This window comes from Aspergillus costaricaensis (genome assembly GCF_003184835.1).
Source record: "Aspergillus costaricaensis CBS 115574 unplaced genomic scaffold BO79scaffold_6, whole genome shotgun sequence".
Lineage (NCBI taxonomy): Eukaryota > Fungi > Ascomycota > Eurotiomycetes > Eurotiales > Aspergillaceae > Aspergillus > Aspergillus costaricensis.
Window position 1 is genome coordinate 1,067,717 of NW_020291806.1, and position 13,301 is coordinate 1,081,017.

The 13,301-nt window shown below is 50.1% G+C and overlaps 5 protein-coding genes across 5 annotated transcripts; 3 read left to right on the forward strand and 2 right to left on the reverse strand.

The window, feature by feature from the left end:
* Window positions 1-29: 29 nt before the first annotated feature.
* ish1 (double-strand break repair enhancer MSC1) lies at window positions 30-2,531 on the forward strand. The gene is made up of 6 exons (XM_025680710.1): window positions 30-330; window positions 398-529; window positions 600-650; window positions 708-855; window positions 911-1,702; window positions 1,760-2,531. Exons 2-6 carry the CDS (start codon window positions 445-447, stop codon window positions 2,265-2,267), a joined length of 1,584 nt encoding a protein of 527 aa, XP_025542934.1. The 5' UTR covers window positions 30-330; window positions 398-444; the 3' UTR covers window positions 2,268-2,531.
* Window positions 2,532-2,644: 113 nt separating this feature from the next.
* BO79DRAFT_207732 (cytochrome b5-like heme/steroid binding domain-containing protein) lies at window positions 2,645-3,649 on the reverse strand. The gene is made up of 4 exons (XM_025682237.1): window positions 3,555-3,649; window positions 3,450-3,477; window positions 3,111-3,348; window positions 2,645-3,021 (listed from the first exon to the last, which is right to left on the reverse strand). The coding sequence occupies exons 1-4, from the start codon at window positions 3,565-3,567 to the stop codon at window positions 2,791-2,793; spliced, it is 510 nt and encodes a 169-aa protein (XP_025542935.1). The 5' UTR covers window positions 3,568-3,649; the 3' UTR covers window positions 2,645-2,790.
* A 971-nt stretch (window positions 3,650-4,620) lies between these two features.
* On the forward strand, window positions 4,621-6,994 carry BO79DRAFT_71758 (uncharacterized protein). Its single transcript, XM_025689655.1, has 3 exons — window positions 4,621-4,752; window positions 4,838-5,067; window positions 5,133-6,994. Exons 2-3 carry the CDS (start codon window positions 4,901-4,903, stop codon window positions 6,694-6,696), a joined length of 1,731 nt encoding a protein of 576 aa, XP_025542936.1. The 5' UTR covers window positions 4,621-4,752; window positions 4,838-4,900; the 3' UTR covers window positions 6,697-6,994.
* A 14-nt stretch (window positions 6,995-7,008) lies between these two features.
* Window positions 7,009-7,589, reverse strand: BO79DRAFT_285672 (translation machinery-associated protein 7). The gene is made up of 3 exons (XM_025688387.1): window positions 7,507-7,589; window positions 7,350-7,439; window positions 7,009-7,285 (listed from the first exon to the last, which is right to left on the reverse strand). The coding sequence occupies exons 1-3, from the start codon at window positions 7,526-7,528 to the stop codon at window positions 7,191-7,193; spliced, it is 207 nt and encodes a 68-aa protein (XP_025542937.1). The 5' UTR covers window positions 7,529-7,589; the 3' UTR covers window positions 7,009-7,190.
* A 196-nt stretch (window positions 7,590-7,785) lies between these two features.
* BO79DRAFT_285673 (putative serine/threonine protein kinase (Prp4)) lies at window positions 7,786-10,746 on the forward strand. The gene is made up of 3 exons (XM_025688388.1): window positions 7,786-8,827; window positions 8,873-9,093; window positions 9,162-10,746. The coding sequence occupies exons 1-3, from the start codon at window positions 8,109-8,111 to the stop codon at window positions 10,634-10,636; spliced, it is 2,415 nt and encodes an 804-aa protein (XP_025542938.1). The 5' UTR covers window positions 7,786-8,108; the 3' UTR covers window positions 10,637-10,746.
* Window positions 10,747-13,301: the final 2,555 nt, after the last annotated feature.

Consider the following 13,301-nt stretch of genomic DNA (forward strand, 5'->3'; position numbering starts at 1 on the left):
TTCACAGAGTCAACCAAGTCACGAAAGTTCCCCCCCGGTCGCAGGCGGTGGGACAAAGGACCGGACAGTGAATGGAGTCAGCCCAGCAAGCCAGCAAAGCTTACTCAACTGCAGCTGGGACACTAACTATGGGCCACTCTATCATCGATGACGCCAGAATTGGGGGAAGCTGGCCTGCTCCTCGTCATACGTCACTCGACGCTCATCCCGCGCCGCCTCCCTGATTCTTCTTTTTGACGAGAGATCGCCAGCTCTGCGACCAATAAATATCTTCATCCCGGGACGTTGTAGTCTTAATCTCTCTTGCTTAAGATCTCACAATTCACAATTGTAAGTTGCTCTCACTGATACTTTACATGGGTCGTGGTAGAACGAGAGCTGACCTTGACTCTATAAGCAAACAACAACAATCAACGCTCGATATAATCTCTACCTCTCGCCAGGATGAAGCTTCATTTGGCTTCGTATCTGGTATTTGCGCTCGCAACCTTTGAGGCGGTTGGAGCTTCCAGCTGGTTTAGCAAGGCTGGTATGTCAACCTCTATACCATTGACTGCTTTGACTGCTCCCATGCCGAGACAACCGCTAACATCCATCAGTTTACAACAAATGGCATGAAACCGAGTTAGAAAGATGGCTTTCTGATCATGGTATGCTTCCCTTCCCGTATCGATCTTTCTCTGTTGCATAGTTGACAGTGTCTATAGACATCCCGTACCCGTCGCCGGCCGATCGCAAGGATCTAGAGTCCCTTGTGAAGTCCAACTGGGAAGCTAAAGTCCAAAAGCCCCTGGCTCATGCTACACAGCACTCTCATGATCACTGGCATGATGCCAAGGAATGGCTCTTTGACACGTAAGACCTGCGAGGCTGTCCTTCACGTAATATATTGTACTAATAGTCTACTTAGATGGACCGACTCTCAGTTGAAGTCGTTCCTTGACCGTCATGGTATTCCTGCTCCCCAGCCTCGCAAGCGTGACACGCTTTTGAAAACTGCTCGCGAAAACTATGAGTCTATTGCCACGAAGCTTGGAGAGGCTGTCGCCTACCCTGGTAACTGGGTATATGAGCAATGGACTGAATCTGATCTCAAGGAATGGCTTGATGAGCGTGGTTGGCCGGTTCCACAGCCCACTACGCGCGATAGGCTTATTGCATCGGTTCGCCGTAACGCTCGATTGGCAAGTTTGAATGCAAAGAGCATCGCTGCCTCTGCCTCCGCCTCTGCGGAAGCTGCGCAGGCTACTCTGAGCGATGCCCTGTTCAAGGCTTGGTCCGACTCCGATCTGAAGAAGTTCCTTGATGAGCACGGTGTCAAGGTACCCCAGGGATCTAGACGCAATGAACTCATGGCTCTGGCGAGGAAGCACCGTGCCTCTCTGGTTAGCCAGGCTTCGGAGGCTTCTGCCACCATCTCGTCCACCGCTACTCAGATCATTGGTGCCGCAACCTCCAAAGCTGGTAACGAGTACGAAAAGGCCACAGATGTTGCTCAGGCCAAGTTCCAAGATAGCTTCGATACCGTCATTGAAGGCTGGTCCGACTCGCGTTTGAAGGCTTTCCTCGATGCGCGCGGAGTCCCTGTGCCTCAGAGCGGCAAGCGAGACGAGCTCCTTGCTAAGGTGAGGCTCCACAGCCACAAGGCAGCCACTGGCTGGTCTGCTTGGACCTTTGATACCTGGGACACCGAGCACCTGAAGTATGTTTCTTTCAGATTCAATATTATTATGGAAATATTATTCTAACATAAATCTAGGAAGTACCTGTCCTCCATGAACGCCAAGGCAGCCCACCGCGCCGACATCACTCGCGACGAGCTTGTCAAGCAAGCCCAGGAAAACTACGCCAAAGCATCCAAGACCGGTGGTGCAAACTTCGCATCGGCCACCTCCTACATGGCGCAGGCCACTGATGCAGCCAAGGGTTCCGCCTTCGACACCTGGACTCATTCCGACCTCAAGGCCTACCTTGACTCGTACGGCGTCCCGGTCTACCAGGGCTCTGGAATCAACGAACTTCGCGCCGCTGCTCGTCGCAATGCTGAATACTTCCGCTACGGCACTTCGTCTCCTTCGGGAACCATCTTCGCCAAGATGCAAGAGGCCGGCCAGTGGCTTCTGGACCAGTTGAAGATTGGCGCGTCCAGTGGTCGTGCCCAGGGCCAGGAAGCCGCTGAGAAGGCCAAGGCTAAGGGTTCTGAGGCTGCCGAGAAAGCTAAGGCTCAGGGATCCCATGCTGCTTCGAGCATGCGGGTCGAACTGTAAACAGACCAACCCGGCTTCTGATACTTTTCCTTCAATGTTCTTCATGTTTATCGGGGGCGTTGTTCAAGGGATACGACGTTATGACATCACATAATGACTGCGGGTCTTGAGAGGGGGTGGAGGCGGTCTACGATATTCACTGAATCCTGTCTGGTGCAAAAGTTGGGGACGGAAGGGAAGGATGAATAGTGGAAGTGGAAATCTTCAAGTAATAAATTTTAGTAGTTATTGATATTTCAAATCGAACAATGCAACCAAGTGTACAATAACCCGATCATATCAATGTCAGCTTAAGATCCCAAAACCACTGAACTGAAATGAATTGATCCTCATACAGCATGACTAAAATACCAACGCTTTTAAGATAAGATATGAATCGCTTATACCGAACTCGATGATAATATCCTCGGTCCCTTGAAACCATCTCCAAACGTACATCTATGTAGCCCTCTCCGCCCAACTCAACCCACAATCCCAACCCATCGAACCCACTCCACTATCACAAAAATAAAAATTGGCAAGATCAAGCATTCTTAGCCTCCGGATCTCCCTCGGCCACCAACTTCCCAACAACCAAATACTTCTCAGAGAAGCGCTCCTCCCACGACTGCAGATTCTCCAACTGCTCGTTATCCAGATCCTTCAGATCATCCAACGGACCCTTCAGATCCTTGGTGAGCATTTCCTCGTCGAAGCTCTGGCATGCCAGACCGCGGGAAGCGTCGCGACCGGCGAAGTTCTCGTAGGGTCCGCCCTGCACGTTTCATAGTTTTTCATTAGTCGCTCTACTGTTTCTTTTTCTTCAAATGAGGGGAATGGGGTTTAGGGGAGGTGTGTATGTACCGGTCCGTAAAAGTTCCTGCCGGGAGTCACGTCGAAGACACGACCACGGACAGCGAGGTAGACGGGAGCGTCATTCTCGCCGTTAAAGGGGAGGAGAGTGGTTGGGGTGAAGGTGCGGAAGACGACGGGGGGAGGACCCTTGGGGAGGCTGACGGGGGCTTTGGGACGGAGTTGGAGGTAGACGAGGATGACGAAGAGGGAGAGGAGGATGAGGTTGATGGGGGTGGCGATTGTCATGCTAAATTTAGTGGTTATTTGTTAGTGAGGGTTCCTTGGGGGAGAGTAGACTAGAGGAGAGGGTAATATGTTGGTGGTGGGTGAGGATAGTAAGCAACTGACACTTCGGCGGGCTGCGGGACAGCTTCGTCTGGAGGGATGGGGTTAGTTTGTTTGATTGATTGATTGTATTGTTGGTTTGGGGGATGGTGTAGAGTTTGGGAGTACCTGGGGTAGACATGGTGAGTTGAGTGAGTGGAGATTTGTGGTATAGATGTGTGTCAACTTTAGGTGAGGGGGATAGAGAAAGTGATGGAATGAAGATGATGATGATGCTGGAGTTGGAGAGCCGCGGAACTCGCGATCATGACGAAGTTGAGAAGAAGAGCCAATCAGTGAAGGGGGATTGAGTGCGGAGAACAGGGCCGATTACGGTACTGATACGGTACGGCACGGGGTTATCGGCACGTGATAGTATACTTGCTCATGCCTGATGGGTCAGGCAGTCAATAATTTATTTAAGTGTTTGTTTACTCCGTTACTAAGTAGTTACTAACTAGTCACTACGTACTGTTGATTGTGGATAATCTTTGCTCGGACGATTAACCCAAAGAATCTTAAGGCAGAGAAGATCAACTGATCGGACCATTCCTGGGAGACCGTTTGAGAGTCTGTGCGACGGAGATTGCTGTCTGGTTCAACTATACTAAAAGTAATTATACTAATTTTGGGATGCTCCTCTAATTGCGATGGAGCGTTGGGCTGCTCTCGACCATGGGGGCAGTTAAAATTAGAATTGAAGGACCATCCACAACTAACCGACTGACTCTGAAACAGGATCCTCCCGGCTGCATCCAAGTGGTGCTGGTGCTGCTGCTGTCAGTTGCTTCTCCGTGCTCCATTCATTTCTCATTCATTAATTTTCATCCCTTCTTTAGTTACTACTATTACTTACTCTTTTCTCCGCTTCTCGCACGCAGGCAAACCGGTTTGCTTTCAAAGAGAGGACCACCTTGAATTAGCTGTGTTTCTTTTCTTTTTTCTTCTTCTTTCTTTCTCCATTCTTTCCCCTCGCTTTTGCATCTGCGTGCGTTTTTAATTTATTTTTCTTTTCTTTCAAGCCAATTGTCTGGTCTTATCTGTAGTATAACACCAGCTTTAGCCCTTTAATTAATTGTTCACTCGCTCTTCTCCACTAGTTCTCCTCCCTCTTCGTCTTCTCTTTCTCTCTCCCTCTCCCCTTCGTTCTGCTGTGCTCCAATTCAGCTCTATTCCCTGACGTGCAGGCATGTCAGCTGCATGAAACCCACCTCTATTCGCCATAGCATAACTATATTGCTTTTTTTTCTTCTTCTATGATAATCAGCGACCGTTTTGTGTCACTCCTTGCTTAGCCATTCCACCACGATCTAGAAATACTTTAAAGGTATGCGTTGAGATACGGATCACATTCCGGAATTTTGGACTTTCGTTCTAGCCTCGCGGGGTCTGATACTTATTTGTTGAATCAGTTTTAACCACCGATCTTCCATCATTTTCACCCAATTTTATCACCTAAGAGTCCAACCGGCAACATGTGGGGGAAAATGTCTTTCCATCGTTCGCGGAAGCCCGTGATCGGGAAACCTACACTGATCGACAAGACCCTAGATGATAGTGTCTACCGGTCTCTGTCCCCCGCTCCGGGCAACCAGAGCAGTGACACACTGGCCCATCCCAAGTCTCGTCCCGCAATTGCCCGGTAAGTCGTTTCATCCTTCTCTCCTGATTGTAATCAAAGTAGCTGTGTTCTCTAATACGTTCTAGCAACCCGACGGACTCGCTCCTTCCTGCGCAACGTCCCGACACGGGTCGACGGGTCGCGTCTACCTCCCATGCCCTGGACATTGCTACTGGTGACCAGCCTCACCAGCGTTCTGCTAGCCTATCGCATAATTATCTCCTAAACCCAGCTACCTTCACTCACGACCTATATCGACCCGAAAGTGCAAGCATTTCGCCCCCGGATTCCCCCATCTCCTTCGGTCGCCCACCGGCGAGTCGCGTCAGCTCGCGTGTGTCACCCATAGAAGACGACTTCACACTCGATTCGAGCGCCGGATCCATGGAGAACAAGGAGAACACCAAATTCGCTAGCCATTTGCCCGTCTTGCGCAAGCGCGCCAACTCGCAGGCAGACCGGCTACAAACGCCCAAGTCCTCCAGAAGCCAGACATCCAGATGGGACGACTTATCTGGCGAGCTAACGCCCAGCGACTTCAGCAGATCTGGCCCGACAACTCCTGGCAGCGTTTCGTTCCGCACCGAAATCTCGGCAAAGCCTGCCTCATCCCATAGCTCGAATATCTTTGGCTGGAGCAAGGATCACTTGAATACGAAAAGGAAACTATCGGAGCCACGCACCCGGCTGTCCAAAACCGAGAACACGCTCCCACCGGGAGTGCGCGAGCCCTGGAAGGGACCTAGTGGACGAGCTCCGATAATAGCACCCATCCAGGAAAAGCCGAGGGCTAGATCACCATCACGTGTGCACATGTCCCGGAGTAACGATCGACTAAGAGAAGCGCACAGCACGACACCCGATTATGCCAATTGCGGGTTTGTTCCGACTGTTGTGACCACGATTACGGCTGGTGATTCCAAGCCAAAGGCGTCGGAGAGGGTTAAGCACACAACTAGCAGGGATAATCTCCGAGCACGAACCCCGGAGGAGCCGGCTCCGAGCATTGTCAGCAGTGCTGAGCCGCCCCGTGTTGATTTCCCCGCACCAGATGACTGGGAGTCATCGCTGGCTGACTTGAAGTTGACAACTGATGACGCGGCCGAACAACCTGCAAGCCGCTTCAGCGCTACTACATATGAACCTACAGAAACCGCCAGCTCTGTTGGAAGTGCACGCGGTAGCATAGACGCCGCATCTCAGTCCACTGAACACGTCCCGTCAATCATGTCTCGGAAACGACCTGTACCTAGTAACGTTGCGCCAGCAAAAAAGCCCACCAGAAAGCCCACGCCGGCGCAGGCCGCTGAAGCCGAACCGCCTAAGGATCAGTTACAACTTACACCAGAAGAACAGATCCAGAACCGCATCCAGACGTTGGAGGCTCGCAGAGACACCCTGACGCGCCGGAGAGCGAACGTCGAAACAATCATCTATGAATTGACTCAAGTGATCCAGCCGAGCTCCGTTGCCTACGACATGGCAGCCAGGGACGAGGTGAAGCGGACGGTGGCCAGCCTTGAGACAGAACTTGCGGAGATCAAGCGGGAAGAGCACGAAATAGGTCTGAAGCTGTTCAGGGCTTGGAAAAAGCGCGACGATCTTGGGTATGGTGGGGGTAGCTTGTGGGTCAAACGAGTGACTAGTTGAAGAGCATCGGCTGTGGCCGTTGGATTTCTTTTCTGGGTATCTTTCAGGATTCCCTTCCCTTCCCTTGAATCCTCTATCATTGTCATTTTGTTTATTTCATTTTTCACCATCCTTTGGTCAGATTTTCCTGCTGCTGGATATTGGCCGAGGCGTGTCTTTGAGCGTTGCGAATACCCTTGGGCAGCATACAGCGGGTTTATGTTTACTTCTTCCTAACGATGCCAGTGGGCTATCTTCTTACTGTGCCGTGCGCAATGATACCCTTTCCGCTTGTTGGGGCTCCTAATCATGAAGCTGATCCTGGTGATTGACGGTATGGATATTTCTGGTGGATAGCAAAAGGTGCATTATTGTATGAAATGAAAAGGTGTCAAAGAAAAGTGGTTGCTCATGGTATTAGTGCTCAATGCATATGCAAATACTCCACACCGAGTTGTGGGTCGTAGCTCGTTGTATCTCGTGAGGACATATAGAACCTCAAGCCCACAGTCCGACTATTTCTTTCCAGACTTCTTGATGCCCTGGTTACCAGTGTTCAGGGGGCCCTTGCCCTTGGCCTTCTCCATAAGTTCCTTCTTGGCCTTCTCCTCTGCAGATGCCCAATATGATTAGCAAAGTGACTACCACAGTTTTGCATGTAACGAAAAACATACCAGCTCTCTTCTTGGCCTGGAAGGCGAGGTCATCATCGTCCAGCTCCTTCTTGTCCTTCTTGGCGGACTTGAGAGGCTTGACCTTGCCACCTGTGCAGAAAGGGGATCAGTATGAGGCCATGAAAGATGAGCTTCTGAATAAGTGGCGGCATCCTACCTTCTCTGCTTTGACCACCCATTGTGTCGTAGAATAAAAGTGTAGTGAGCGTGGAGGAAGAGGATGTGAAGTGGCGCTTGCTGCGAGTCTTGGAGGAGGGGAAGAATCGCGGCGTCGCAAAAAATCGGCTGCTTATCAGCGATTGTCCCGCGGGGAGCCACTAGTCTCCTTTCCGCTTAGCCGCAAAATCTTCGGCGGCCGCCCCTCACCGCCCGGGCATCTCCCCATCTCAACTTTGGCTACTTTCGCACCTCATATCGCTGCCAAGTTTCCATCCATCCAGTCTTTCCATCCTTCACCCCCATCTATCTGGTTCTGTCGATCTACTTTTTGAAATACAAAAGGATCTGAGGGAACCTCAAACAAAATCACACATCATAACACTGTCTCATGCTTTCTTGAGACGGTAGTCAAGGGCAAGGGCCGTGGCATTCTCAGCCGGTTGGACTTTCTCAATACACTCCTCCCAAATAACGCTTCGTCGGAAACGTTCTTGCTAACCGGGACTTACTTCTTTTGTCTCTGAAGCTGCTCGAAGAGCCAGCCCATACCTTTTTTAGTTCATCTTCAGGATCCCTGAGTGAGCCTGGTAATATACCACCATGGCATCCCGCAGGTCGAGGTCTCCATCGACCCCTTCAGAGGGTGAGATCATCGAATCAGGTTCAGAGACGAAGGCAACTACGTCGAAACTTCCTCTTAATGGCAGCATCGTTGACCGTCCCACCAGAGCTAGTCCTGCATCCGTGACGCGGAGCAGATCGCCACGACACCGGAGATCGAGGACCAGGACCAGGTCGACCTCGCGTACGCGGTCCCGTTCTCCCTACCGCGATTACAGAGGCTACAAGCGGCGCCGGGATGATGAATATGATGATTATGACCATGACGACCGGCGATACCGACACGAACCGCCCCGACGCGTCGGATCCCGATACGATGACAGCCGGTACTACGGACGAGGTCAGCCCGACCGACGCGCACGGCCTTCCTATTATGACTACGACCGTGAAGAGCACTACGGCGATGGCCTTCGATATAGCGACGAATCTGATCGCCGCAGAGAGAAACGCGCGCGCACGCGGAGCCGGTCGCCGTACCGCGAAGTTCGCAAGCCTAAGCAGTATTCCGGGGATGAGTGGGAGTCTCCAAGAGATGAGAGTACTGCCTCTCGGAATCGCAGGAAGGGGGCTTCTATTGAACAGTCAGTGAGCGAGCGAGGGAACACTCCAGTCGTCGCTCAAGGTATTAAGCAAGATGCTGAAACTCAGAAACCTCAGGTGCAGCAAGCTTCTGCCACCTTACATGCCCATGTTGATAGGTAGGTTTTCCCAGTCGGTAGATGGTACCAGGCTAATGAATTTAGTGTGAATGGGGCGTCCGAAACTCACGACGAACAACCCCCAGCCGAACCCCTTGACGAAGCAGCCCAGTTAGAGGCCCGTCGCAAACGACGTGAAGCAATCCGGGCTAAATACCGCGGCCAAGCTACCCCGATGCGTTTGCAGGCACTTCACATCGGTGAAAGTAGTAGAGATTCGTCCACTCCAGGTGCTGATACTGCCGCATCAGGCAGTGCTGTTTCTGGTAAGATTCTGACCGCTAGATCGTGTTGAAGTGAGTGAATTTGTAGCTAACAGCATGTTCATTTACAGAAGCAGCACCGTTGTCAGCACCCGAGACACCTGCTGATAGTCCAGGGGAGTTGTTCTCTGACTTCAAAGTAGGCAAAGATGCTGATTTAATGAACGGCGCACCGGTAAACGGTGTGGACAAAGATGGTCCGTCTGCAGCAGACTACGACCCTACCTTGGACATGAAAGCGGAGAGGGAGAGGCATGATAGTCGTGGTGCTAATGAGGAGTTGTCTGCGGCGTCTTATGACGAGACGCAAACCTCCCGACAGGACATCCTGCTCCCCGACGCTGTTCAACCCCCGCCTCAGCCCAAAGCGAAGGATCCTTATGACATGTTCGCAGAGGATGATGACGATGATATGTTCGCTGAAGACACGCAGGAGACTACGCAGCCAACGCATGCATCGGCTAAGTCGGCAGTCCCGCAGCCCAAGGAGCTCGACATCAGTATGATGGACAACTGGGACGACCCGGAAGGATATTACAATGTCCGGCTGGGTGAGTTGATTAACGGGCGATACCATGTGCAACAGAATCTAGGCAAAGGCATGTTCTCATCTGTCGTACGCGCCACGGACTCCAAGACTGGTGGCTTGGTTGCCATCAAGATCATCCGCCAGAATGACACGATGAAGAAGGCGGGCATGAAGGAAATCGGCATCCTGGAGCAGCTCCACGAGGCCGATCCGGAGGACAAGAAGCATCTTATCAAGTTTGAGCGGTACTTTGACCACAAGGGACATCTGTGCATGGTGTTTGAGAACTTGAGCATGAACCTGCGGGAGGTCTTGAAGAAATTCGGCCGCGACGTTGGTTTGAACCTGCGAGCCATCCGGGCGTATGCCCAGCAGATATTCCTGGGGCTCAGCTTGATGCGGAAGTGCAACATTCTCCATGCGGACCTCAAGCCCGACAACCTGTTGGTCAACGAGCAACGCAACATCCTCAAAGTGTGCGACCTGGGATCGGCATCCCCGGCGACGGAGAACGAGATCACACCGTATCTCGTGAGTCGATTCTATCGGGCGCCCGAGATTATTTTGGGAATCCCGTACGACCACGCCATTGATGTGTGGTCGATCGGCTGCACGTTGTTCGAGCTGTACACGGGCAAGATCCTGTTTACGGGGCGCAACAACAACCAGATGCTACGATCCATCATGGAATGCCGTGGCAAATATCCGCCGAAGCTGCTGCGGCGAGGGTCGCTGACGCCGATGCACTTCGATGACATGCTTAACTTCTTGAGCATGGAAGAGGATAAGATCACCGGGCGACCAGTCACGCGGGTGCTGGACTTCAAGAAGCCGACGCGGGACTTGAAGACCCGGCTAATGGGAGGCAAGGAGACACGAGGCATGACAGACAGTGAGGCAAAAGAGCTGGCCCAATTTGTGGATCTACTGGACCGATGCTTGAACCTCAATCCGGAGAAGCGGTGCACGCCGACAGAGGCGTTGAAACATCCGTTTCTGTCTCGACCCAAGGCGTAATCACTTTCCTTTCTCTTTTTCTCATCTGGAGTATACTTTTTTGAGATGATTGCGGGCCCATCCGTTGTACATATTATGTCATAGTAGTACTTTTTTTCACCTCTCAATTGAGAAATATATCCACCGAAGATCGTTGCCACTGGTATAAAAGTATGACAAGATGACTCGCCAGTAAACAAAGAGCGAGGATCGCATCCGATCATCCATAACTATACTGAGTAATGCGGATGAATGGGATGTTGGGTTGGATCCGGGGCACGCCCAGTGGCAAACCCAGCTACGGAGTTACTAGTAGAACTACGCCCCATGGATCCATCCATGATCCGTGATCCCGGGGCGGGAGGCAAACCCGGACGACTACGACGCGTGCCACCCCAGAAGCCTAGTACGTAGTTCTAACCGCGGGTCCCAGCACTTTCTAGAACGTCTTCAAATTGATGAATCATTCGATGATGATGATGAATGAGGCTCAGCTGTGCTACTGACTTGCCGCGTGTGCTCCACAACGTCCAGGCAGCCACCTACTTACCCACTGGCTTCATTCAGCTGAGGCTTGGATTCTAGGTGTGGGTTAACGGTTGGTTCCATGGGACGGGACTTGTTGATTGATTGATTGATTGATCGATTAGTTGATCGATTGATTGATGGGTTGATGATTGACTAACAGACGGGATGAGATCCCGGTCCACTTATGTTACTTACTTTACTTGACATGGTAAATCCGATGAGTTTAGTAGTTGCCGCTTTGTTTCCACCACGCGCATCTCAGCTACTGTTGAGTATACCGTGGATAAGTTATTGTCAAGGGGTGGGAAGTATGAGGTATGTTGGGATATGATGATGACGATTGATATTGTTAATTACTTCGTAAGCGGAAAAAAGGTGGTAAAGTAATGGAATAAGGGGATATGGATAATTGTAGGGAAGTAGATTGATACTCTATACGGTACTACTTTTGCTTTTTGCTTTTACTTTTGCTTTTGCTGTTATGAGACTATGTATAATGGCGGTAGGGTAAATCGGAGAATTAATGAGGTCATTTATTGGTTTCAGTTTCAGGGTTTCTACTTACAGTATGGTGATGGGGATGTGATGTGATATGTGAACACCATTATTTACCGAAGTTCTGTCTTTAGTGGATCATGATGTATCTGGTTGGTCTTTGGATGGGTCAGAAGTATATTATTCTTATTACTATCATCATATGGAGTATTTTGTCGATAGACATAGGGTTTACTGGGGAGGGAAATATATTGTGTTGGGATACCTACTTACTTATTTAATTACTTAAGAGTATATAAATGGTTGCTTTTACTAAAGGTTATAACACATTATAGTTTATAGTATAGAAGACTATACTATTAAACAAGATTGTGATAGCTAGATATTAGCAAGAAAACAAGGCAAATATGCATATCTGCACCTCCGCATCACAGTACATACATACATACATAAAACACATGTTCTATGTACCCTTAAATATGGAGTACAAAAGAAAACAAAAGTAAACTACTCATCACACAGCACAGCGATGGAGTCACTAGGTACAGCATGCAAGCAGGATAAAAAAACTAAGTTTACTTGCTTGCTTACATAGCCACTTTCATGCTATGCCATGCCATGCCTGTACATTAACGCAGTCATCCATCATCATCACAGCCTACTATGTATCCACATAGTTACCTGTTAAGCGCTTCGAGTCCGAATAAATCGTGGGTTCAACCGCTGATCTTAATTTCAGGGCTCAACTTACCTACAGTACCTATGCTACTCCGTACGTAGTTATAAAAAAGCAATTATACTAAGGGATTACCCCCGTAATTATGGGGTTGTCTTTAGTACATGTCTCAAAAGACAGCAGGGGTCTGTTTGTCTATCTGTTAAGCGGGTAAGTAAGGCGAAGGGAGGTAGTTAGTTACTTTGGGAATTCTCCGTGGGAAGGCTGGTAGCTTGGGCTGTTATCATTGTGTGATTACAATTAGAACTACTATGAGCCAAGTGTACTCCGTAGATAGTTCTTTCTTTCATTATTATCCGGTGGTCTGTGTCTACTACACAATGTCTTTGGCTGATATAGTTAGTATTGGAGAAACGGGGCTGTGGATCGGAACTGCTTTATATAGACGAAGGTGCATGACCCTGCAAGCCTTGCAATCATAGTAGTATCATTAGTATAATACTAAGAGATTGTATACTAGTAGGCAGGCAGCCTACCAAACCAAAGAATGAAGCAACAACAACGCCCCGGGCAAACCGCAACCCGGGCTAATTCTTTTTATTGCTCATGGTCTGTGCAGGACCTACCAGATCAAGAATAGTTCGAAATGATGAATGGATCCATGATGCGGGCAAAAAAGAAAGCATGGACAAATTGAGCCAATTATCATTGGAGACTGCTGCCCGAGAGATCCCCACCGCCAAGGCTTCGGACAGCAAACGTGGCAGCAAAGCAGCCAATCATCAAGCGCCATGGCTGTCATTCGGGAATTCTCGAAGCGGACGAACTGGGCTGTCATTGGCCCCGGCGTCATTGCCTCACTTTATTGAGTTCGGTTGCAACTTTGACCTACTCACTAGGAAGTTTAGTTTAGCATGGATTGGCATTAACACATCCCATCTTGCTTGCCTGCTTGCTGGTCAGTACAGGAAGTAGTATAGTTCGGAG